The 20,478-nt window shown below is 61.0% G+C and overlaps 3 protein-coding genes across 7 annotated transcripts; all 3 read right to left on the bottom strand.

The window, feature by feature from the left end:
* Positions 1 to 1,525: 1,525 nt before the first annotated feature.
* On the bottom strand, positions 1,526 to 6,286 carry G6PC1 (glucose-6-phosphatase catalytic subunit 1). Its single transcript, XM_075117327.1, has 5 exons — positions 5,679 to 6,286; positions 4,403 to 4,512; positions 3,503 to 3,611; positions 3,165 to 3,280; positions 1,526 to 2,654 (listed from the first exon to the last, which is right to left on the bottom strand). The coding sequence occupies exons 1-5, from the start codon at positions 5,906 to 5,908 to the stop codon at positions 2,143 to 2,145; spliced, it is 1,077 nt and encodes a 358-aa protein (XP_074973428.1). The 5' UTR covers positions 5,909 to 6,286; the 3' UTR covers positions 1,526 to 2,142.
* A 1,764-nt stretch (positions 6,287 to 8,050) lies between these two features.
* LOC142068075 (amine oxidase [copper-containing] 3-like) lies at positions 8,051 to 13,740 on the bottom strand. Of its 2 annotated transcripts, XR_012664207.1 has the most exons (5): positions 11,880 to 13,740; positions 11,496 to 11,781; positions 10,583 to 10,712; positions 9,763 to 10,418; positions 8,051 to 8,165 (listed from the first exon to the last, which is right to left on the bottom strand). XR_012664207.1 is itself a non-coding variant. In XM_075117317.1 (4 exons), exons 1-4 carry the CDS (start codon positions 13,447 to 13,449, stop codon positions 10,116 to 10,118), a joined length of 2,289 nt encoding a protein of 762 aa, XP_074973418.1. In that variant the 5' UTR covers positions 13,450 to 13,740; the 3' UTR covers positions 8,051 to 10,115. The 2 variants fall into 2 exon arrangements, 1 of the variants encoding a protein (XP_074973418.1); XM_075117317.1 differs by having other exon boundaries at positions 8,051 to 10,418.
* Positions 13,741 to 14,610: 870 nt separating this feature from the next.
* LOC142068076 (amine oxidase [copper-containing] 3-like) lies at positions 14,611 to 19,816 on the bottom strand. Of its 4 annotated transcripts, none has more exons than XM_075117319.1 (5): positions 18,969 to 19,816; positions 18,236 to 18,836; positions 16,130 to 16,415; positions 15,770 to 15,899; positions 14,611 to 15,230 (listed from the first exon to the last, which is right to left on the bottom strand). In XM_075117319.1, the coding sequence occupies exons 1-5, from the start codon at positions 19,803 to 19,805 to the stop codon at positions 14,946 to 14,948; spliced, it is 2,139 nt and encodes a 712-aa protein (XP_074973420.1). In that variant the 5' UTR covers positions 19,806 to 19,816; the 3' UTR covers positions 14,611 to 14,945. The 4 variants fall into 4 exon arrangements, with proteins under 4 accessions (XP_074973420.1, XP_074973421.1, XP_074973419.1 ...); XM_075117320.1 differs by having other exon boundaries at positions 18,236 to 19,139; positions 19,293 to 19,816; XM_075117318.1 differs by having other exon boundaries at positions 18,236 to 19,816.
* Positions 19,817 to 20,478: the final 662 nt, after the last annotated feature.

Raw genomic sequence — 20,478 nt, 5'->3', positions numbered from 1 at the left:
AAGAAACGAAACCTCTGTCCTAAGGAGGTTTATCTATCATGAACAGAGAGGCTAGCAGCAGCCCCAGCCCGCAGGGTTTCTGCGCACAGCTAATGCAGGTGCCGTTCAGCTGAGGGCCCTTGGTGAGCAGCAGCAGGCGCAGGGTCACGGCACCAGCAGCCCTTGTCCCCGCCACACTTGGCAGGGTCCCAGAGAGGGGCCTTTGCCGCCACCTCCGTGGGGTCCGGCTGCCCCATCCCGCTGCTTCCCGGTCAGGATAACCGCTGGGCCAAGCCTGCTGCTCCCCAGCTGGAGGAAACGGGCGGGGGGGAGGGTCCTGATCTAGGTAAGCATTCTGCAGAGAATTAGGGCCACAGCTGAGTTCGAGCCTGAGTGAGATTTACAGCAAACTTTGCCGTGGAAAGCGTTTTAGTGTGGATGGGTTTTAGCATGGGGTTCTGCTGACGTGCGGTTTGGTCAGAAGGAAGGTGTTCTCTCGCCTGACGGTCTCGGTGTGTCGGTGGCAGCAGGGCTCCCATCAGAGGGCTGGGGAAGGCTGCAAAGCCTGCGCGCTCTGCCACCGCGTGCAGTAAAGGCCCATCCAAGCCGCAGCAAGATCACAGACATTACCACAGCTCTGCTGGATGCCATCTTCCAAAGGCATTGCAAGGCCTGGGCAGGGGAGGTGGCATTTCTCAGGCACGCTGCAGCAGAGAACACTGCTGATGCTTATAGATAGGTATGAGAAATGTTGCAGAACTGGTGTTTTGGGGGAGATCTGCACATGCACGCATACAGTCTGGCAGGAAGAAAGTAGTTGTACCTTCGTATCTATTTTAAACTATCTCAGACTGACAGAGGATGTTTACTGAGTTAATTGGCAGGCTGTACAGCTTTGAAGTCAGCAGGGCAAGCCTGCAGCCAGCTTCCTGCTAACGAGTGTGGCGCCGAGGCAGGAGGGCCGGGACGCGCCTGCCGAGAGAGCCGAGCCGCCGGCAGCGAAGCAGCTCGACCCCGTGTTGGTGCAGCTGCTTCCTGCACCCCAGTGTCTGGGCGAGCGGTGCTTGAGGGCTCAGCCAGCGCCGACCACCAGGCCCCTACCCGCAACAGCGCCAGCAGCCAAATGGCAGCTCTGTCCCCGCAGCCTGGGGGCTCAGCACAGCCCCAGCCAAGCCGGTCGGTCCCAAAGCTGTGCTTGGTTCAGGAGGCAGCGAGGTGACGCGAGTGTGTCCCTGTTCCTGGCACAAGGTGCACCCAGAAACCTTGGATAAACAGTGCAAAAAACCAGTTTGTGTCATCCCCCCCTCCCCGCCCCACTGTGCGGGCTGCATCTGGCTGCACCCGGGGGTGAAAGGCAATGAGGACCGGGGACCCTGGCGCTGCCTTTCCGGTAGTCTGACTGTGCCTTGCAGGTGATGGTAGGAGCAGCACCCCAGGAGAGACGTCCTCCTCCAACACCAACAGCAGCCCCTGCCACGGTCCCTGTGCCTGGGAGCCGATCCCCCAGCCTGCCTCACTGGCCAGCGAGATGTCCGAACTCACCAGCTAAACACAGTTTCAGCTTTAATAAAGTACCTCTTGTTTACAGACACACCCATATGTATATGTGTATATAGATAACTATTATATAAGATACACACATACGCATACGTGTACCCCATGCTGCATCGCAGAGCAGTGAATACTGAACACCTCAGGCTGGGGGGCTCCGGCAAGCCGGTGCTTTATCTCCAAATCACAGTGTCTGCCCATTCCAGAGCTGCCGCGCCAGCAGACCCCCAAGCACCCATGGGTGAGCACCCTGCGCCTGGTGGTGCCACCCCCAGCCCTGCAGCATGGACATGGCACATCCCCAGCTGCAGGGAAGTGCAGGGTCTTTCCCCCGCTGCCGCTGGGTCCCGGGCTGATGACCCCCACCCGTGGGTATGGGAAGGGCAGCAGGAGAGCCGGCTGCAGACCGCCCAAGCCTATGCCATGACTGGCATTGTGGGTCCGTGCCGTGGGAGCCATCCAGCCGTGCCGCCGGCCCAGCCTTCGCAGGCCACTCCCAGTGTGGTCGGTCTGTGCGGATTTCACGGGGAGCAACCGGCAGCTGGGGAGCACCCATGGTCCAGTGACTGCCCCGAGCCCAGAGCTGGGGCAGCACCCGCCTAAGGGGTGCCCTTAGGCAGCCTTCTTGTCCTGTGTGGCCAGAAGCTGGGCGACACAGTAGGGGATGAGGCCAACGGTGGCCAGCGGCACGGCCGCGCTCTTGCAGAAGGAGAGGATGTAGAAGAGCAACTGCATGTGAGAGGGAGGCTTGAAGGCATCGAAGAGGTGCAGGACGAGGAGGGAGGCAGCGACGCAGCCCAGGCGGAAGGGCAGCTGCTGGCCCTGCTTCCCCCGGCAGCTCTCCAGGTACATGTGGGAGTTGAGGGCCAGCCCCAGCCCGAAGAGGATGCCCAGGTTACGGAGGAGGCTGGCGAAAGGGGTAGTGTCAATGTGGACCCACTCGGGGTGGGCACACCACCTCTGTGCCCTCTCCAGCGTCCAGAGAAGGTCCACACCGAGTACCAGCAGCAGCAGGTAGAAGCCCAGGGCAAAGCTGAAGAGGAAGAAGGTGATGCCCAGGTACTGGCGGAGGCTGGCATGGTAGATGTAGCGGATGTGCTGGAAGGTCTTGGCCACGGCCATCCCTGCCGGTAGCAAAGCAAAGCAGGAAAGGAGGCGATCAGCGAGCGATTGCCTGCCTCGGGGTAGTGGAGCCGTGCAGACCCTGCAGCTCTGGGCGCTCCAGTGGGGGACATGTGCCAGGGGCTACCCAGGTGCCCCAACGGCCACCGCTGCGCCCTGTTGCTCACAGGCGGCCGATTCTGCTCCCTGGCACAGTGATGGCCCTTTCACACCCCAGGCCTGCCCTGCCTATGCCTTGGGGCCACGTTCCTTGTCTCTCATGGCCCCGCCGTGGCTGGCAGTGCCCTGCCCGCCCGACTGGGATGCATACCTCAAGTGGGATAGGGACAAAGGCACGGCCTTGAGGGCACCCTGCCTGTGACGATGAGGGCAGTGACTGCAGAGCCACAGAGGCAGCTTTATGTCACAACCCACGCACGTCCATCAGGCCGTGCACCCGTGCTGCGGGTGCTGTGGGGCAGCATGGAAGTGCTGCGGGGAAGGGGACGGGGTGGGGGTCCCAATGCACTCACCTGAGATAACCCCCGCAATGACCTGATGGGGGAAGTGGGCGGCAATGAAGACTCGGGACAGGCAGACGCAGACCTGAACTGCCCAGAACCCCGTCCAAAGCACTGTCCACAGCACCCTGCGGGGACCAGGCGGCCACGTCACTGCCAGGCCCGGGGCATCGCTCTTGCGCACCCTGAGCCGTGCCTGGCCGTCCTCCAAGCCTGCCCTCGTGCACAGCCCGCCTGGGGTGCGACGGCCCCGCTGTCTGCCTGCAGCCTCATGCCTCGATGGGCTCAGCTGCGCACCTCGGCTCTGGAGCAGCCTCTGCCCAGCCCGGGGCGTTTGGCGCACTGCTTACCAGTATTTGAGTGTCCTCAGCTGCTTCTTCCCCATGGCAGTGGAGAGGAGGGCTGTCACCATGACGTAGTACACCCCTGCTGCACCCATGGCATGGCCAGAGGGGCTCCCTGGGTGAGAAGGGAGCCCCAGGTCAGACCCCTCCCTTCAGAGCAGGCTGCACCTTCGTGCCCGGGGGGGGGTCCCAGGCATCAACCCGGGCCCTGGGGGCTGCGGCACCGGGTGGCACAGCATGCAGCACCTGTACACTGGCAGCCACGGTGCCTCCGCGATGGCAAGCACCCAGCGCCATCGCCAGGGGCAGACAAGGCTGGAGCGGGGGACAGCACGGCAGGGCCAGGGTGGGACTGTGGCTCTGGCTCTGCAGCCTGGCGGCTGGGCAAGGCTGGACAGCAGGCACTGACCAACCCTGATGGCTCGTGCTGAGTGTGCTAGGGATGCCTACAGCCTACCCTGTCTCCCGTGGAAAGCCACGGGCAAAGTACAGACAGAGCTGCTCCCAAACCACACAAGCCCCTTCCCTGCAGAGCAGCTGCCTGCATTTGGGGCTGGCGGGCAGAGCACAGCCCCGCATGGGCCAGGGCTAGGGCTGAGCACAGACAGTGGTTTGTGCTGAACTGCCACGTCTACACTGAGGGTCAAGGTCTGCTCCACGCAGGGGCTGCCCTGCCTCCCCCCGCCACAGGCACGGAGCGCCGTGGGGGGCCAATGCTGCCACTCGGCCATAACAGCTCTCTCAAGAGATAGGGAGGGGCATGTGCCACCAGTGGGCTGCCAGCCATGGCTCCAGCCATGCCAGCACCCCCATCCCTGTGGGGACCGAGACCCAGAGTGAGGAGCTGCATGGGCAGGTACCCCTGGGCAAGCACCTACTGCCCCTGCCAGGGCTGGGGGACCCTACCGGGGCCGGTCTCGCAGGTGAGTGGGAACTGCTGGATCTCTGGAGCGGAGGTGTTGCTGTAATAGTCCGTCTCATGGACCCACCAGTATGGTCTCTCCCCAAAGAGGATCCTGAAAAGAAAGGAGAAGGGGGGCTGTAGGGGTCCTGGGCCTCAGAGCAGGTGGGCACGGCTGCGGTTTCAGCTCTGGCCTGGCAGCTGGGAGAGGCAAAGGACCCACGAGCAGTCCGGGGCATCCCAACAGACACAGCATCCAGCCGCTTGCTTGGTTGCAACAGCCAACACTGCCCGCCTGTGCCCCCAGAGCCTGAAGGGGAATAGCAAGATCTTCTGGGAGCAAGTCAATGTGCAGAGAAAGAGGAGTGATATCTGCTCTTTCTAAATCTTTTTCAGGCCAAGAGCAACAGTCTCACGGTGGCGTTGGAGGCAGAGGCCACCCGCCCCTGCCACACATGCAGGCAGCGTGGGCATCGCAGGGGATTTGAGCTGCGGAGCCGGGGCAGCCAGCGCCACCCCACACACTGCCAGGTCCCGCACAGGGACACGGGGCGCAGCCTGTGCATGCGGGCACATGCAGACGCAAACCCTTGGGATGCTGAAACGCTGCTGCATGGATGGCACTGCGCTGGGCCACCGCCCCGGTGGCTGCTGGTACCGCAGCCCACTGCCCACGGGGCAGCACCCACGGCCACCGGCTGACACTGAACTCTGCCGGGCCACGATGCCAGTGTGGATCGGCCCCATGGTGCAACTGATGCTACCAACGAGACCATCCCGTGCCTGGAGCGGTGGCTGGGTCCCTCACATGCTCCCCACCACAGCTCCCTTTGCATCTGCGACGCCAACGGCACCAGCCGTGGAAAGGAAGGGGGTATCAGTGTCCTGGCTTACCCATGGGAAACACACCTAAAAGATCAGGGGAGCACCAAGCCCCGATCCCACATACCAGAGGCGTGCCAGGCCACCCCTGTGGCCCCCTGAGGTGGGGGGGCTCTGTGCAGCCCCCGCACAGAACCGCAGCCCCCGCACAGAACCACAGCCCCGGCTGATGGCAAAGGGGTCTGTTTGCAGGAGGCTCTATCTCTGTCTGGCTTCTAGGAAGGGGGAAGAGCTGTTGCTGCACAGCTCGGGAAGGAGCAACCATTACCACTGCTAAGCTAGGGGCTGAACTCTGGTCTTTGTTTTACACCAGTGTCAGGGCTGAAAGCGCACATCTGGCCCACATGAGTCCAGCTGTGCCGACATGCCCAGAGGGAGCCATGGCACAGGGCCACTCACCACTTGAAGACGAGGTTGAGCCAGTCCCCGATCACAGCCACCCAGATGAGCCTGATGCCCACCGACTCGCTGAAGTGGAACCAGATAGGGAAGAGGACGAAGAAAGCGTTCCTGAGGTCGGCAGCAAAGGAGATGAAGAGGAACCAGTCCTGGGAGCCCTGGAAGTGCTCCTGCAGCCAGCGCGTTGCCTGGATGCCCCTGTCGTGCAGGAGGTTCATGCCGGCCTCCATCCTCCTCTGCAGCCGCTGCCCCTCCGTGCAGCTCAGGCTGTCCTGCGCTCCACTGCGGCTTTATACTCTGTGGGCTCTTGTTTGCAGCGGGCAGGTCACTTGTCCCAGCACTGATCTTTGGACCCAAAACGACTTTTGCCAAAGGTGCATCACCGGGGGGTTGTTACAAACACGTTTGGAACAACTTACGTAAAAGGGAAAAACAGGCTTCAAGGGTGCGTGGGGTGGTGTGGAGCCTGGGGTGCTCCGGCACCAGCACCTTAACCCTTCATCCCCACAGCACGCAGGTGGCTGCTTCACTTGGGGGGATCCTGCAGCCCCTGCTCCTCCTGCCACCCGGTGCAACAGTTCAGCTGCTCCTCGTGAACCCCGACATTTGCTCTGTTATCGGGGAGGAGAGTCAAGCACCCGCACTGTGAACGGCACTGCAGAGCTGCTGCAGCCCCGAGCTGCGACATTTCTCCCATCCCTCTGCCATCGTCCCAGGCACCACCAGAGCATTGCGGGGATGCCCAGGAGCATGGACTGGGTCGTGCATGGCGTGGGGGGCAGGCTGCCCACATCAGCTGAAACCTCGAGCTGATGTAAAACCACCTTGCTGCCATGGTATCTGACAGGCTGATTTAACCAGGACTCTGCATAATGGGAAACTTGCCAAGCAGCTTCTGGAGCTCCCCACAGCCTCAGACGGCGAGGCTTGGGGAGCTCCTGGCTGCCACTGATGTTTTTCTGATCTCTGGTGTGGGGTTAAAGGACCTGTGCAAATGAGGTCCCCTGGGAGGGAAGGCATTCCTCCCAGCACAGCTCCCCTGCATTAACTCCCTCCTGCACAAAACTGTCCCGTCAGGCCCCGGCTGTGGGGACGGAACCGAACACACCACTCGTCCCACCGGTGCCAGGTCCCTGCCCGTGGCCTTTCCCCACCCCGGCCACGCCGTGCTGTCACGGGTAGCAGTGCCGGCACCGCAGCTTGATTGTCCCGTTCCTCCCCAGGAGGTAACAGTGAATGAGTAACACGGAGAGCTATTTCCAGGAGCCTGAGGACACAGGGTCGGCTTGGCAGGAGAAACCTACTTCCCCGGCTCTGGCCGGCCATCACGGCTGCTGACGCAGAGACGCGCAGCGCTGTGGCGCAGCACACCTAGCCAGAGCCTGCTGCAGCAAAACAGGCCGCTGCCCCTGCGTGGGGGAACCGGCAACGAGGCGTTAATGATTAGCAGCCAGTGAAAACGCATCACTTATCTCCCTCCTCGAGAAAGTTCAGGTCAAGATCCTTGACCCGCTGCCCTTGGGCTGTTTGCCAGGGTGCAGAGCAGGCAGAGTTGTGTCCAGCACCGAGCCCTGCCCACAAACAGCGGGCTCTGCACAGCAGGGGCTGCGGGCAGCATCCTGCCCCCTTACCTGCACCCAGCCCGGGGAGCCACAGGGTCCAAAAGGCAAAAACATGGCAAACCTTCCTCCCTGGAACAGAGGCATGGACTGCTCTGCCAGGCTGAGGAAGAGGGATCGTATTGACAAACACCCGTGCTCTGAAGGCAGTTGGATGATTAGCAATCTGCTTCCCTCTGCCTCGCATTTAACAATGCAAGGCTGGGGCTGCCAGGGCAGATCTGCCGCCACAGACCAGAACGTGTGTGCTCTGTGGGCAGCCTGCCCTTGGCCTCGAGGCGCTGCCCGTCAGGCGGCAGCAGCCAGGATCCCTCCTGGCATCCTCACTTCACACCGGGGCTGACGCTCCCAGGCAAAGGGAAACGTGGGCGCAGCCAAAGCCTGATGCTGCGCTCGGCATCCTCGGCCCAGGCTGGCCTGATCCAGCTCCATCGCGGAGTAGCCAGGGCAGCCTCACGGTGCTGGGGAGCGGGGCCTGGGGAGCCCTCGGGGGTCTGGGGCTGTGCACAGGCGGAGGCGCAACCAGGGAGGGGCTCATGCCAGTCCTGCCAGCGGCAATTCCCAGCTGCCATCAGTGAAGAGGAAGCGGTGCAAACGCTGCAGGATCAGCCCCAGCTGCAGGTGTGTCCCTGCCCAGGGCTGCTCCTCCCTGTCCCTCCCAGCCTGGCCTCACTGTACCAGGGGAGACGGGCCCAGGAGTCCCAGCCTCCGGACTGAGCTCCCAGCCTACAAAAAACAACCCCAACAAAGCAGAAGGTTGCACAGAAATGGAATTACTCTTGCAAAACAAATTCCCCAACAGTTCATTCCAGGGTCCTCAACCGAGGGTGGCTTTGACCAGTGTGAAGGAATGCAACAGACTTGGCTTCTGCGTCAAAAAAATTTTGAAACAGTCAGCAATAAATTCTCCCTGAGAGATTTTACAGCAGAAAATGGGGGCAAAAGGTGTTGGGGGATGGGGACAAACGTGCTCCAGGCCACTTGGAAAAAGTCGCTGCAGGAAAACTGGGGCCACAGCGGGGAGAGGCTGGGAAAGGGGATGCGTGCAGCCACCTCCTCCCTCCCAGCACGGCGGGGGCCAGCGCAGCGCGGGAGCGAACATGAAGTGCTGCTGATGGAGCCGTGCCGCCAGCGGAGCAGCACAGACCAGCGTCCCCCTGCGCAGTGGCCAGGCTGGACGTGCCGCGGGGCAGGTCTGTGCCGGAGCTGGTGGGTCCATGCGGCACGGGTTTGCCAGCGCCAGCTCCGTACCCTGCGCTTCAGGGAAATCCCTGGCCCTGCAGCCACCGTGCAGAGACGGGGCAGGCTGGGGTGTCGGGGGCTGCTGACCTCCCGGGCACTGCGGCGTTTTGCATCCTGGCTGGTTTGGCTGCTGACTCTGGGAGCACCATGACAGGCTCCAGCTCGTCCCCTGGCTCTGGGACATGGTGTCCCCACAATTCCCAAGGCACCAGATGCAGCTGTGGGAGGCACAGCACACGTGGGTGCTGTCACATAATGTGCTGGACATGGTGCTGATGTTTCATCCAGAAAGTACCCAGGGACACATTGGCCAGTGTTTGGCATCTGCAGCCACGTGCCAGGGCCAGGCGCTGGGGCTGGAGCTGAACTGCCTGCACCAAGCCCCTCAGAGTCCCCAGCCCCGCCTGGCTCAGTGAGGATGGGCTCTGGAGGCTGCAGGATCCTGCAGCCCAGGGCTGTGCATGCAGCCCGGGACGCAGGAGCAAGGGGCCCCATGCTGGCTGGGGCTGAGCACGCTGGGCAGCAGCCAAGGCCAGACCCGATTAATGCAACTCGGTACAGCTGTTATACATTAACTCCCTTGTTTGTCACATATTCCCCAGCAGAAGCCTCCTGCCAGTGTCCGGGGTCCAAGAGCACAGCTGGTGCATGCTCACGCAGCCGTGGCAGATGCTGCACTGGCCCCACGGCCCTTGGACCCCCGCGAGCGCCACAGAGCTGAGCCAGGACTGTCTGTTACAGGGTACCAGCACCCGCAGCGCCCGCAGGGCCAGGGCTCCGGCCACCAGCACCCATGAGCTACACAACGCTTTGGTCAGAGAAACCACCGGAGTGCCTCTTTATTGGGGAAGGGCGAACATGGGGCAGCTCAGCCCAGGTTGCACCCGTCCCGCAGTCCTGCAGGGTGCTCCTCCTGCGGGCTCCCAGCACAGCCCAGCGCACCTGGTCCTGCCCCCAGAGCCGGAGCTCAGTGTCCCCTGGACCCCAGCGGCCCTAGACCTGCTGTGGCCCCAGGGCTGGGGTGGACGTCTCGGGCATCCTGGAGGTGCTGCCTCCCGCGGCCCAAGGTCCCTGGGGCTGCACCCAGGCCACAGCAGCCACCATGCCACCTGCTCCCACCACCCTGGGCAAAACCTTGGCCAGACCACAGCTCCGAGGGGAGCTGCGGCTTTGTGCAGTGCCCAGTCCTGGTCGGCACCGTTGCCTTGCATGCACTGACCTACCTTGGGGAGGCAGCCCGAGCCCCGGTCCCAGAGGAGGAGAGCAGCTGTGGGCACCCCACAGCCCTTTGGATGTCCTCCTGGATGGAGTCTCCAAAAATCACTCCTAGGGCTTGTTTTTCAGAGGCTTTGAGTCCGCCTTCAGCAGCATTGCGGTGCTGAAATGAGAGCTGAGCTCCCCAAAAACCTGACCCTGAGCACGCGACACCCCAGGGATGGGGAGGGCAGGTCCTGGTGCGGTGGCGGAGCCAGCCTGTGCCTGCACCACCGCCGGAGCCCTTCCAAGGACGCACGGGATGGCCGGACACAGACCGCCCGCACCGGCAGGGACGGGGGCAGCGGCAGCCCCAGCCCCATCAGAGCCCACCGGGCGGCGGGGCCAGGCTGAGGTTGAGGAAGCCCCCATAGCGGAATGGAGGCAGGTGTGGGGCGCAGGCGGCGGTGGGGGGCAGGCAGGCGAGAGGGTTGGCCCCACACACACCAGCATCCTGCTCTCTGCTGATGTAGATGCTGTCAGGTGAGTCCACCGAGGGGTCCTCGTCAAAGTAGTTGTAGGGCCTCAGGAAAAAGCCAACGCCGTTCCCCACGGTCACCGTATTGGGGATGTCTTCGGCATGGGGGACATGCAGGAAGCCCACGGAGATCCAGGCAACCAGGTCCTGGGCAGGAGGGGAGCCGTGTGCTCCACCAGGCTGAGCGGGACCCTTCCAGCCCAGCAGCCGCCCGGTTTAGCCACAGGATGGCTGAAGCCCCTGGCCAGGGCAGGAGCTGGGGCGGCCCCCATGGTGCTCAGCTCCCCTCCGCCCAGGGGACCCCAGCTCACCTCGTTGGTGATGGTTTCGTTGTCAATGAAGTCGGCAAAGGTAACGGTGGGCGTCCAGGGGTCGTTCTGGTTGTAGATGCTGGTGCTGGTGGGCTCCTCCTCCTTCCGTCGGGTGACAGCCAGCTGGTACCTGCCAGCACAGGGAGCAGAGAGGCTCATCCACACTGGTGCAGGGCAGGGTGGCTGCGGCATCACCCCGGGGATGCACCAGCAAACCGGGGCCGGATCCATCCTTGGTATGTGCCTGAGGACACAGTCTGTCCTGGGTCAGGGAGGGAAGGGGCTGGCATGGACCAGCATGGTAGCAACAGGCAGCAGCCCCGGCACCTTCAGGCTTGCAGGGGTGTGCTCGCTGCCCACGGCTGCTCCAGCATGGCGGGAAACACAATCGCATCCAGGTGCGGATGCTGCTGCTTGCTGCCTAACACATTCACTTCAGCCACAGCCATTTTTAACTCCTACAATCTCCCGCAGAATGCGAGCCATTAAATTTCACCCTGGCAGTGAGCCAGCTCTGTGTTTATCCCAAGCGTTTTCCAAAAGAAAGACATTCTCTCCTTACATGGAGGTGTCAAGGCCTGGGGATGCCAGTGCTTCCCTCGAGAGTTGATCTTATAGCCTGGTTGACCTCACAGGGAAAAAATACATGATTGCTCTAAATTAATCTTTTCTGGGGTCAGATTCCTGCCTGTGAACTACCATGAACAGATGTCATTGAGCAACTTTTCAAGGGATTTTTTTCAGAGCTAAAAAATATGCACTTTCACTGCTTAACCCTTCCCTGCAGCCTGGCGCAGGCTTGCTGGGTGGCAGCAGCCCCTGCTCGGCCAGGCAGCAGGAGCAGCCAGGCATGCAGCGGCAGGGTGGGAGGAAAGGGGGCGGAGGCCACGTGCACCCCAGCCCCAGCACCCACCTGCCCCAGCTGATGGACCTCTCCATGGGGCTGCTGGCGGGCAGGTGCTCCCCGGCGAAGCTGGAGATCTGGATCCGGTAGCTGCGCGGATGCCCCCACTTGTTGGGCTTGGGGCTGGCAAAGGAGACGTAGCGGGGCATGGGGGTGTTGAGCGTGAATGCTGCATCATTCTCCCTCTCCAGCCTCTCCCTGCGGAGGTATGGCCGCTCGATGGTGTTCTGCTTGCTCCAGGGGTCTTTCACGAGCTCATACCCCATGTCTTGGGTCTCCAAAGAGTTCAACTGCCCTGTGAAGCAGAAAGGAAAACCCTCTCGAGCTCCACACCCCAGGCAGAGCTGCAGCCCACAGCAAACCCCGGCCGCACACAAAGGCACCCAGACCTACCGCCAACATCCAGGTCCACCTTGTAGTGGACATGGTGGAGGTGCATCGTCCCCAGCGTGTGGGGCCCAACCCTATTGCCATAGTCGGTGCCTCGGCCATGGAGGAAGGAGGAGCTGATGTAGCCAGTGGCATGCACCCGGACCTCCACGGCCCCGCTGCCATGGAACATGAAGTCCCAGATGTAATCGTAGTTGATGAGAGTGGAGATGGCACGAATGACCAGCATGTTTTTCCTCAACCCACCATAGTACAAGGACTGTGAGTCAGAGAAGTGGCGCCGCAGAGGGAGGGCAGTGTCATGCTCAAAAATGCAGAGTGAGTTTTGGTTGGTTTTGGGGGTCTCTGACTCTGCCAGGTAGTGCCTGTCCACGTAGGTCGCCGTGTAGGGACAGTCGAGGCCCCGGACAAGCTCGTAGGCAAACCTGCCGATGCCAAAGCTCCCATCAAGGTAGCGGGTTGACATGCCCCCGGGACAGTTGGAGCCGTACAGGGCTAAAGCTTCCTGGAGACTCAGCTCATAGACAATCCTCTCCCCGCGGTACCTGATGTCAAAGAGGCGTGGGCCGGAGTTGGGGTTCATGCCAAAGGTGATGCTCCAGCCCTGGTAGGTGACACGGTTGTCCCTGATGCTGTAGCGGGGACCCTGAGGCTCGTACTGCAGTGGCCCCGGGGAGCCAGGCGGGTGCCGGGGTCTCATCGAGCCCAGCACCACTTCAGCCCGGGGCTTCTGGATCCTGACGACCTCCAGCAAGTCGGCCACAAATGCATCCTCCAGATCCCCCGTGCTGGCAAAGTACCAGCCGTTATAGAAGACTTGGCGCAGCTGCCAGCGGGAGACGTGGAGGTCCCCATGTTCCACCAGCACCTCCAGGCCCACCGGGGAGAGGTAGTAGCCGGTGCCAGCCACGTTGTGGAAGAGGACAAACCAGGTCACACGGTCGCCAGACTTGAAGCCCCGTGGGGCCGTTGTGAGGATGGCCAGGTTGGTGCCATCAGACTCACAGCACGCAGCGAGGAAGCGCGGTGCCTTTCTCAGCTCCCGCTGGATGAGGGTGTTGATATCCACGTACTCCTTGCCGGTAACGGGTCTGCGGTGGTACGGCACCTTCCCCCCGTACTTCTGCACCGTCACGTCCCGGTGATACACCGGCGTCGGCAGCGGACCCACCACGTACTCGGTGACGTTGGGGTCTGGCTGGCTCCCGAAGTACAGCACAGCCAGCGCCTCCCGGGGGGGGCGAGGCCCCCCACCATCCAGGAAACGCAGCACCTCTGCCTTGGCGGGGACCTGCACGTCGACGGAGGCGATGCAGTTGTCGGAGGGCTTTGCACGCGCGGCGTCCACCAGCTGTACCCCAAGGCTTCCCTGCAGGTACCGCACCACTTGCACCATCTCTTCGGGTGTCAGATCGGCAAAGACCAGGCTCTGGCTGTCATCAGCGTCCTTGTGCTCCGGGGGCCGGTGCTGGCAGGTGCTGGGGGCCCTTCCTCTGGTCAGCAACACACAGACTAAAGCAAATATCGTGGCTAAAGCCAGAACGAGGAGGATGAGCACGGTTTTCACATTCATGTCTGCTGAAGCACTGCGAGCTCCTGCAGCCTGGAAGGGCGGGTTTCCAGCTGCAGAATCCTCCCAACGACCCGCCGACAGAAGGGGCTGGGTTTAGCTGGGTTTGGTTTTTCCCTCTTTTTCTTAGCAGTGGACAGCCCGGAGGAGCTCTCAGGGAGGGCGTGGGGGCATGTTCTCACACATGCCCGGGATGTGCTAGTAACCTTAAGAGGCAACTTTGCTCTGTTTCCCTCAGTGGGTCATAATTTTAAGTAAACTTATTGTTTCTGCATCTGTCCTTCCCCTCTTGTCCCACATGCTATGCTGCAGACCTTGGCGAGAACAGACCCAGTCACTTGCGGGAAATAAACGCATCTCCCTGCACCTCCTTCTCTTAACCCTGCAGATGTAAACAGCCAGGCCGACAGCAGAGACTCTGAGGACGGCACTTCTCTGTGCAGAGCACTGCTGAGCACAGCACCACGGCCCCATCGTGCCACGGCCCTGCCGCCGCCAGCAACGCCTCTACAGCCTGCGCAGAGGCATTGCAGCACCACACACTGCTGCCAACGACCCCACGCATGGGGCACCAGCCCTGGAGCAGGGAGGGAGGGGTCAGCTATCACCCCCCCAAAGGTGCCTCTTGATGCTGGGCTATGTCCTGGCATAGACGGGGCTGCCAGGAAGGGGACGGGGGCTCCAGAGCCCACCAAGTATCCTGGCAAACGGGCAGCAGCACGAGCCGTGCTGCACCGGCGTGTCAAGGCTGGAGGAGGGCTCTTGTGTGACCCTGGCCAGGACCAGGCTGTGAGGGGCCGAGCTGGCCCAGGCACTGCCCGTGGGGGTCAGGTTCAGGTGGTTCGCACAGAGCCAGCTCCGGGGACAGTGCTGGCCCGGGGACAGCAAGGCCCCTCCTTGCAACAGCCCCGTCCATTGCCCTCACCTGCACCCAGCAGCAAGTGCCCGAGAGCTGCAGCCCAAGCGGGTGCTGGCTCTATCCACAGCCTCACCCCGAGCACCCACAGGGCTCGGTGCCCTCCGGCTGGACCGTCCCCGTGCCCAGGCAGGCACCAGAGCCTCGCTGCTGGGCTCGTTTGTGGATGCCGGAAGAACAGTGGAGACCCAGCATCATCCCCCCAGCAGACACTGCTGTAAGTTGTAAGAACGAGACACTCGAGAGAGCACTGGACAAGAATAATTTTCATTTTTTTTAACCTGAGATAGGCACTACACAGCGCTTGCTTCTACAGCAGAGGAACAGGATTTTCTCCTCACTTTCCTCCTGCAACAGACTCAAATTCAGCAATTAACAGAGGTAAGGTAGACTCCTGTCTGGCATCATGCCAGGAAGATTATGCTTCCTTTTTAAAGAGCACTATATTAAAAGCAATGATAAAAAGCGAAGTCATTGCACAACTGGAAATAGAGAGACAACTTCACTAAAAAACTGAAAATCTGAGAGAGAACAGTCAACCTGGTGTCTCTGACTGCGTCTCCTGACACCGTCCTGTAGTGTGTTAAAGCCTGCTCCTGTTTTGGAAACCATCGTAGGTGAAGGGGGGGAAGTTTGGCAAACAAGAGGCAGTTTTGGGCAGGCATGCAATGGGGTTGATTTCACACGCTGTGAAGTCCTGCTCACTGGTGAAAAACACGCCATCGTGCGAGTATATGGAGGGGTCCAGGTCATAGTAGTTGTAGGGTCTCAGAAGAAAGCCGACCGAGTTTCCCACCGTCACAGTGTTGGGAATATCCTCAGAGTGTGGGATGTGAAGGAAACCAGCGGTTATCCAGGCAACCAGGTCCTAGGCAGGGAGGAGCCACAAGACTGTGGTTATTTCAGAAGCCTGGATCAGGAGCAACTGAAATCTGCGCAGGGGCCATGGAAAGTTACAGGAGAGCAGGAGGGGACCTCCATGGGGAACCACCTCAGCTGCGTTCCCACATGCCGAGCCCCCCCCTCCTGGGAAAGGTCCTCTCCCTTCCCCAAAGACCTGCCCACAGCCACAGATGTCCACCCAGCAGAAAGGCCCTTGCCCGAACCCCACGGTCAAGCCCCGGCCTCACAGAGATTTTTCCTAATGTTCTGCCAGCATCTCTTCATAGGGAGAAATGAGCTTCTACTCTGCACTCTGATCTACGTGCTCTGACCCAAGCACCGGGCAGATACACAGAAAAGGGGATGCTCAAACCCGCCTTCCTCACTCCCAGGGCTGCTGCTCTCCCAGCCGAGCCTGCTGTCCGGCAGGCAATGCCAGGATCGCTTGGCCCCTGGGGCAGCTCCGGGCTCCCGCTCAGCCCGGGGCTGGGTATTGCAGCTCCAGCTCAGGAGACCCCGGCCCACCTCGTTGGTGATAGTTTCGTTGTTGATGAAGTTGGCGAAGGCGACGGTGGGCGTCCAGGGGTCGTTCTGGTTGTAGATGCTGGTGCTGGTGGCCTCCTCCTCCTTCCGCCTGGTGACAGCCAGCTGGTACCTGAGGACGAGAAGAGAGATGGGAGCAGCCCCCTGGGGCAGGGCAGAGCTAAAAGCCAGGTCCCCAGCGTCTGCAGAGCAGAGCACAATCCTGCTCCTACACAGTAACCCCAGCCCAGGAGAGCATCTGCCCTGTGCCTCCCCATCAAGGAGCATCCATGCGACGCCTCCCCAGCCAGCGGGGCTGGGGGCATCTCTGAGAACCTGCTGTCCCAGCCGAAGCAGCCTGACCTTGCCCAGCTGATGGCCCTCTCCATGGAGCTGGCTTCGGGGACATGATCCCCCGCAAAACTGGTGACCTGGATCCTGTAACCACGCTGGTGGCCCCACTTGTTTTTGCTGTTGGCTGCAAAGTAGATGTATCTGGGCATCTTTGACTGGAGCCGGAAGGCAGCCTGGTCCTCTGTGTCTAGGACTTTCTTGGTGAGTCGTGGCCGCTCTATCTGCTGCTCCGGGCTCCAGGGAGCCCGCACCATCTCAAATGCCATGTCATGGGCCACCAGGGAGTTTTTCACCCCTGCGAAGCAGAAACAAAGTCACTGAGGAGCATCCCCACAGTCCCCTGCTCCCCACAGACATCTGCAGCCAGAGCTTGCTCTCCCAACCCTCCCTTCTCCACCCTGGGCTCCAAGCACTGGCTCCTGCCCGCGAGAGCAGTTACCGCTCTGTGGCAGCATGACAGCATGACTGCACGACACATACATTGATCTATGGCTGTATGACTGTCTGTTTGTCCAACCCAGGCAACACCACACTGTGGCTGACACCAGCCTCTGGGACCCTCCCCCTCTGCAAGGGATAAGAGGGGACCCCTTGTCCCTGTGCAGAAGAACAGGTTTGCTTCCCAGGGCAAGCACAGCCTAATTAACTGAAGTGCCTGGCAGCCCAAGCACTGTGTTTGTGCTCATCACCATGTGTCCTGCGAGCTGGAAAGCACAAGGAAGAGCCCAGGCTCTGAGACATTTGCACATCACAGAACTGGAGCAGTGCTGCACAGTTGAGGTCGTTCCACAAAGAAGAGTCATGAGACAGAGTCTCGGAGCAACAGGAGTGGCACAAGAGCGAATAAATGTGGGACAAGATGGCTGAGAGTGCTCGAGGGCCAGCACCAGCATGGCTCCGGCAGAGGGGTCGGCGCTTGGCACGTGCTGCCCATCCCGGCGGGAGTGCATGGTGTAACGCCCTCCCGTGCTCCGCTCCCCTCGGCCCCACGCGACTTTCCAGCTTGTGTAAAGGCCATTTCAGAGCTGAACCTCTGGCCATCCTGGAAGGTTGAGCAGCGCCTTGGGCCTGAGCCCTGGGGCTGCCCTCAAGGTCAGCGCCACAGCTCCACGGAAGAGGATCCACGCCCAGCAACCACCACCACGCTCATTTTCTTCCCTTTTCTGATGTGAACAAAACTTGTAATGCGTACCTCCCCTTCCAGTGATAGCAGTGACACTCTGGTTTCATCTGCCTTTTCCCTGTTCTGTTTTTTGCAATCCCCCATTTTTACCTAAGTACTCAAAACTCATCCTAAAACCACATGGAACAAACTTTAAATCTGTGTTTCCTAGTTAAAAGGAAATTGGGAAATTTTAAATAGAAGGAGAAAATGCAATTTCAGCAGGAGCGTGAGAACAGATTTGTGGCCTAAATGGTAGGGGAGGGCCTAGAAAACTGCAGCTGACCCTCCTGTTGCTGCTGTGAGCAAAGGATCCCTCGTACCCCTTGCAAAGTGCAGCACAGCCCTAAGCTCGGCGCTGGCCGCCAGCCCAGCATCTGCCTGCTGTGCCCGCAGCCCTACAGAGAGGGCAGCTGCCGGTCCCGCGTGCACACGATCAGCAGGAACAGCTCGACAAAGCTGTAGGGAGTAGGAATGTGAGCTGGAAACCACATCCCAACAAACCAGCTTGATCAACTGCAACTACCATTGGGTCTCAGAACAGGGGCAGGGCATGGAGGGAAAAATCCCGGCTTCTGCAGAGCCCCGGGACATCGAGGCCAATGGGGCAGGGTGGGGGCTGTGTCTGCCTGTCCAGGTAGGAGGGGAAGGACCCAGCCCGTTAGCATGGGTCAGTGCCCATGCACCACAAGGCGGAGCTGGCATTACCCACCCCAGGAGCCACAGCTCGGCACGACACTCATGGGTAACTGCCCAGGACAGAGGGGGCGAGCCGATGTGGGACAGGAGCTTTTCACTACTCTAAAAACAGAAGGGAGGCAGCTCTGTGTCAGCACACCATCCTACCCCACATACAGAAAGAAAAATCTGTATAAGGACCAAAAAATTGTCAAATATGGGGTGTCTAGAAGCACTCAGGGAGGGCACAAAGGAAAGGCAAGACCCAGACCTACCTCCCACATCCAAGTCCACTTTATAGTTGATGGAATGGGTGCGTATCGTGCCCAGTGTGTGCTCCCAAACCCTGTTGCCGTATCTCAGACCATCCCCGTGGAGAAAGGATGAGCTTGCATACCCTGTGGCCTGGACCTTGCCTTCGATGGCCCCGTTCTGGTAGAAGATGAAGTCCCACACGTAGTCGTGGTTGCCCACGGTCGCAATGGACCGAACGACCAGAGCAGAGTTGACCAGCCCCCCATAGTAGAGCGACTGCAAGTTGGAGTAGTGGCGCCTCAGAGGGGAGCCCAGGTTCTGCTCAAAAATGCAGAGGGCACTTTTACTAATTCTAGGGTCCTGGGAATGGGCAAGGTAGTGCACATCCAGGTACGTCGCTAAGTAGGGGCAGTCGACCCCTCGCACCAAGGGGGAGGTGTAGCGCCCAATGCCAAAGCTCCCATCCATGTACCTCGTTGACATCCCTCCAGGGCAGTTGGAGCCGTACACAGACAGCGCCTCTTGGACGCTGATCTCATAGGCAACCCTCTCCCCCTTGTGTCGGATGTCAAACAGGCGCAGGCCCGTGTTCACGCTCATCCCAAAGGCAAAGCTCCAGGCCTGGAAGAGGACATGGTTCTTCCTGACGCTGTAGCGCGGACCCTGGGGCTCGTACTGCAAGGGGAACAGCGCAGCCGGAGGTGCTCGGGGCTTCATGGACGAGAAGTCCCCATCCTGCGGCGCCTTCCTCACCTTCTCCACGCTGATGCGACCCTGCGCGTAGGCGCTCTCCAGCTGAACCATGTCCCGGTAGTACTGCCCGTTGTAGAACACCCTGCTCACTGCCCACCGTGAGATGTCCAGGCTGCTGTGGTCCACCAGCACCTCCAGCCCCACCGGGTGCACAAAGAACCCGCTCACGTTCTGAAACACGATGAACCAGGACTTACGGTCTCCAGACTTAAACCCATGAGGAGCTGTGGTCTGAAATGCCACATTGGTGCCATCGTACTCAAACACTTCTTTCAGGAAGGTCGGGGCTGCAGCAAATGCCACCATCTCTAAGAAAGCTCCCACCTGCTCGTACTCACTGCCCAGCATCGGTCTGCGGTGGTACGGTACCTTCCCCCCGTACTTCTGCACCGTCACGTCCCGGTGATACACCGGCGTCGGCAGCGGACCCACCACGTACTCGGTGACGTTGGGGTCTGGCTGGCTCCCGAAGTACAGCACAGCCAGCGCCTCCCGGGGGGGGCGAGGCCCCCCACCATCCAGGAAACGCAGCACCTCTGCCTTGGCGGGGACCTGCACGTCAACGGAGGCGATGCAGCTGTCGGAGGGCTTTGCACGCGCGGCGTCCACCAGCTGCACCCCAAGGCTTCCCTGCAGGTACCGCACCACTTGCGCCATCTCTTCGGGTGTCAGATCGGCAAAGACCAGGCTCTGGCTCACGGATCCTAATTTCTCCACGACACGGGGCTGAGATTCACAGCTTGTTGATCGCCTTCCCCTGCCCAGCAGCATGCAGGAGAGAATGAAGATTATCACCCCAGCCCCAACCAGGAGGACGTAGGGAAGTTTGGGGTTCATCTCTCCGAGTGCAGAGACGGTGCGCGGGGTTTGGCTGCAGCTCGAGAATACGTCCCTCACCTGTTGACCAGGCTCTTAATTCACTTTCCAACTGTGGGCGTAAAGGCGTCGCTTGCGAGGTGGGGAGGGAGCCTGGAGCGTGCATGGGACTCCCAAAGGAGATCAGAGGTCCCAGCCAGTTCAGCCTGTTTCCTCCCCACCCCAGACACACCAAGGAAGCCAGCTGGGGAGCCGGTGCCTGACTCACTCCCTAAGCTACTGATGGGTTTCTCCGCTGCAGGATGACACCATGAAGAGCCCCAGCCCCGACCTGCCCACGGGGCCTCTGCTTCTCCCAGCATCTCCCAGGACGCCCTGTCCCATCTCCTGTGGGAGGGCAGTGATGCCACAGGGGCCGGCTTGGCCGGCCCCGCTCCCTCCGCACCCCAGTGTCCTGGACCAGCCCCACTCCCCGGAGGGGCCGGTCTAGGCTGGTGCTCCAGGAGAGCCCAAGACCTGCCGGCTCCACAACATCTCCATGCGTCTGTTCTCTACATTGCCATTCTCAGTTGCCTCCAAGTCCCTCCCATCCCTGAGGGAAGGGACCTGGCAGCTCCAGCCTGGCTCCCGCTGCGGCAGACTGGCCAGGATGAGAGGAAGCTCCCTGGCGAGAGCAGGCCACACTCGCAGAACC

The sequence above is a fragment of the Phalacrocorax aristotelis genome, chromosome 23 (genome assembly GCF_949628215.1).
Source record: "Phalacrocorax aristotelis chromosome 23, bGulAri2.1, whole genome shotgun sequence".
Lineage (NCBI taxonomy): Eukaryota > Metazoa > Chordata > Aves > Suliformes > Phalacrocoracidae > Phalacrocorax > Phalacrocorax aristotelis.
This window is presented reverse-complemented; position numbering and strand designations above follow the sequence as displayed.

What these genes read in the sequence shown, in the direction of transcription:
- G6PC1 (XM_075117327.1), bottom strand. Translation starts at nt 5,908, where the DNA reads ATGGAGGCCGGCATGAACCTCCTGCACGACAGGGGCATCCAGGCAACG. An exon ending in CTCAACCTCGTCTTCAAGTG is followed by an intron (nt 4,513 to 5,678) that starts GTGAGTGGCCCT and finishes CTTTCTTTTCAG; the next exon opens with GATCCTCTTTGGGGAGAGAC. An exon ending in CATTGCGGGGGTTATCTCAG is followed by an intron (nt 2,655 to 3,164) that starts GTGAGTGCATTG and finishes TGCTACCGGCAG; the next exon opens with GGATGGCCGTGGCCAAGACC.
- LOC142068075 (XM_075117317.1), bottom strand. Translation starts at nt 13,449, where the DNA reads ATGAATGTGAAAACCGTGCTCATCCTCCTCGTTCTGGCTTTAGCCACG. An exon ending in GGTGGACCTGGATGTTGGCG is followed by an intron (nt 11,782 to 11,879) that starts GTAGGTCTGGGT and finishes TCTGCTTCACAG; the next exon opens with GGCAGTTGAACTCTTTGGAG. An exon ending in ACGAAACCATCACCAACGAG is followed by an intron (nt 10,419 to 10,582) that starts GTGAGCTGGGGT and finishes CCTCCTGCCCAG; the next exon opens with GACCTGGTTGCCTGGATCTC.
- LOC142068076 (XM_075117318.1), bottom strand. Translation starts at nt 19,805, where the DNA reads ATGAACCCCAAACTTCCCTACGTCCTCCTGGTTGGGGCTGGGGTGATA. An exon ending in AGTGGACTTGGATGTGGGAG is followed by an intron (nt 16,416 to 18,235) that starts GTAGGTCTGGGT and finishes TCTGCTTCGCAG; the next exon opens with GGGTGAAAAACTCCCTGGTG. An exon ending in ACGAAACTATCACCAACGAG is followed by an intron (nt 15,231 to 15,769) that starts GTGGGCCGGGGT and finishes CTCCCTGCCTAG; the next exon opens with GACCTGGTTGCCTGGATAAC.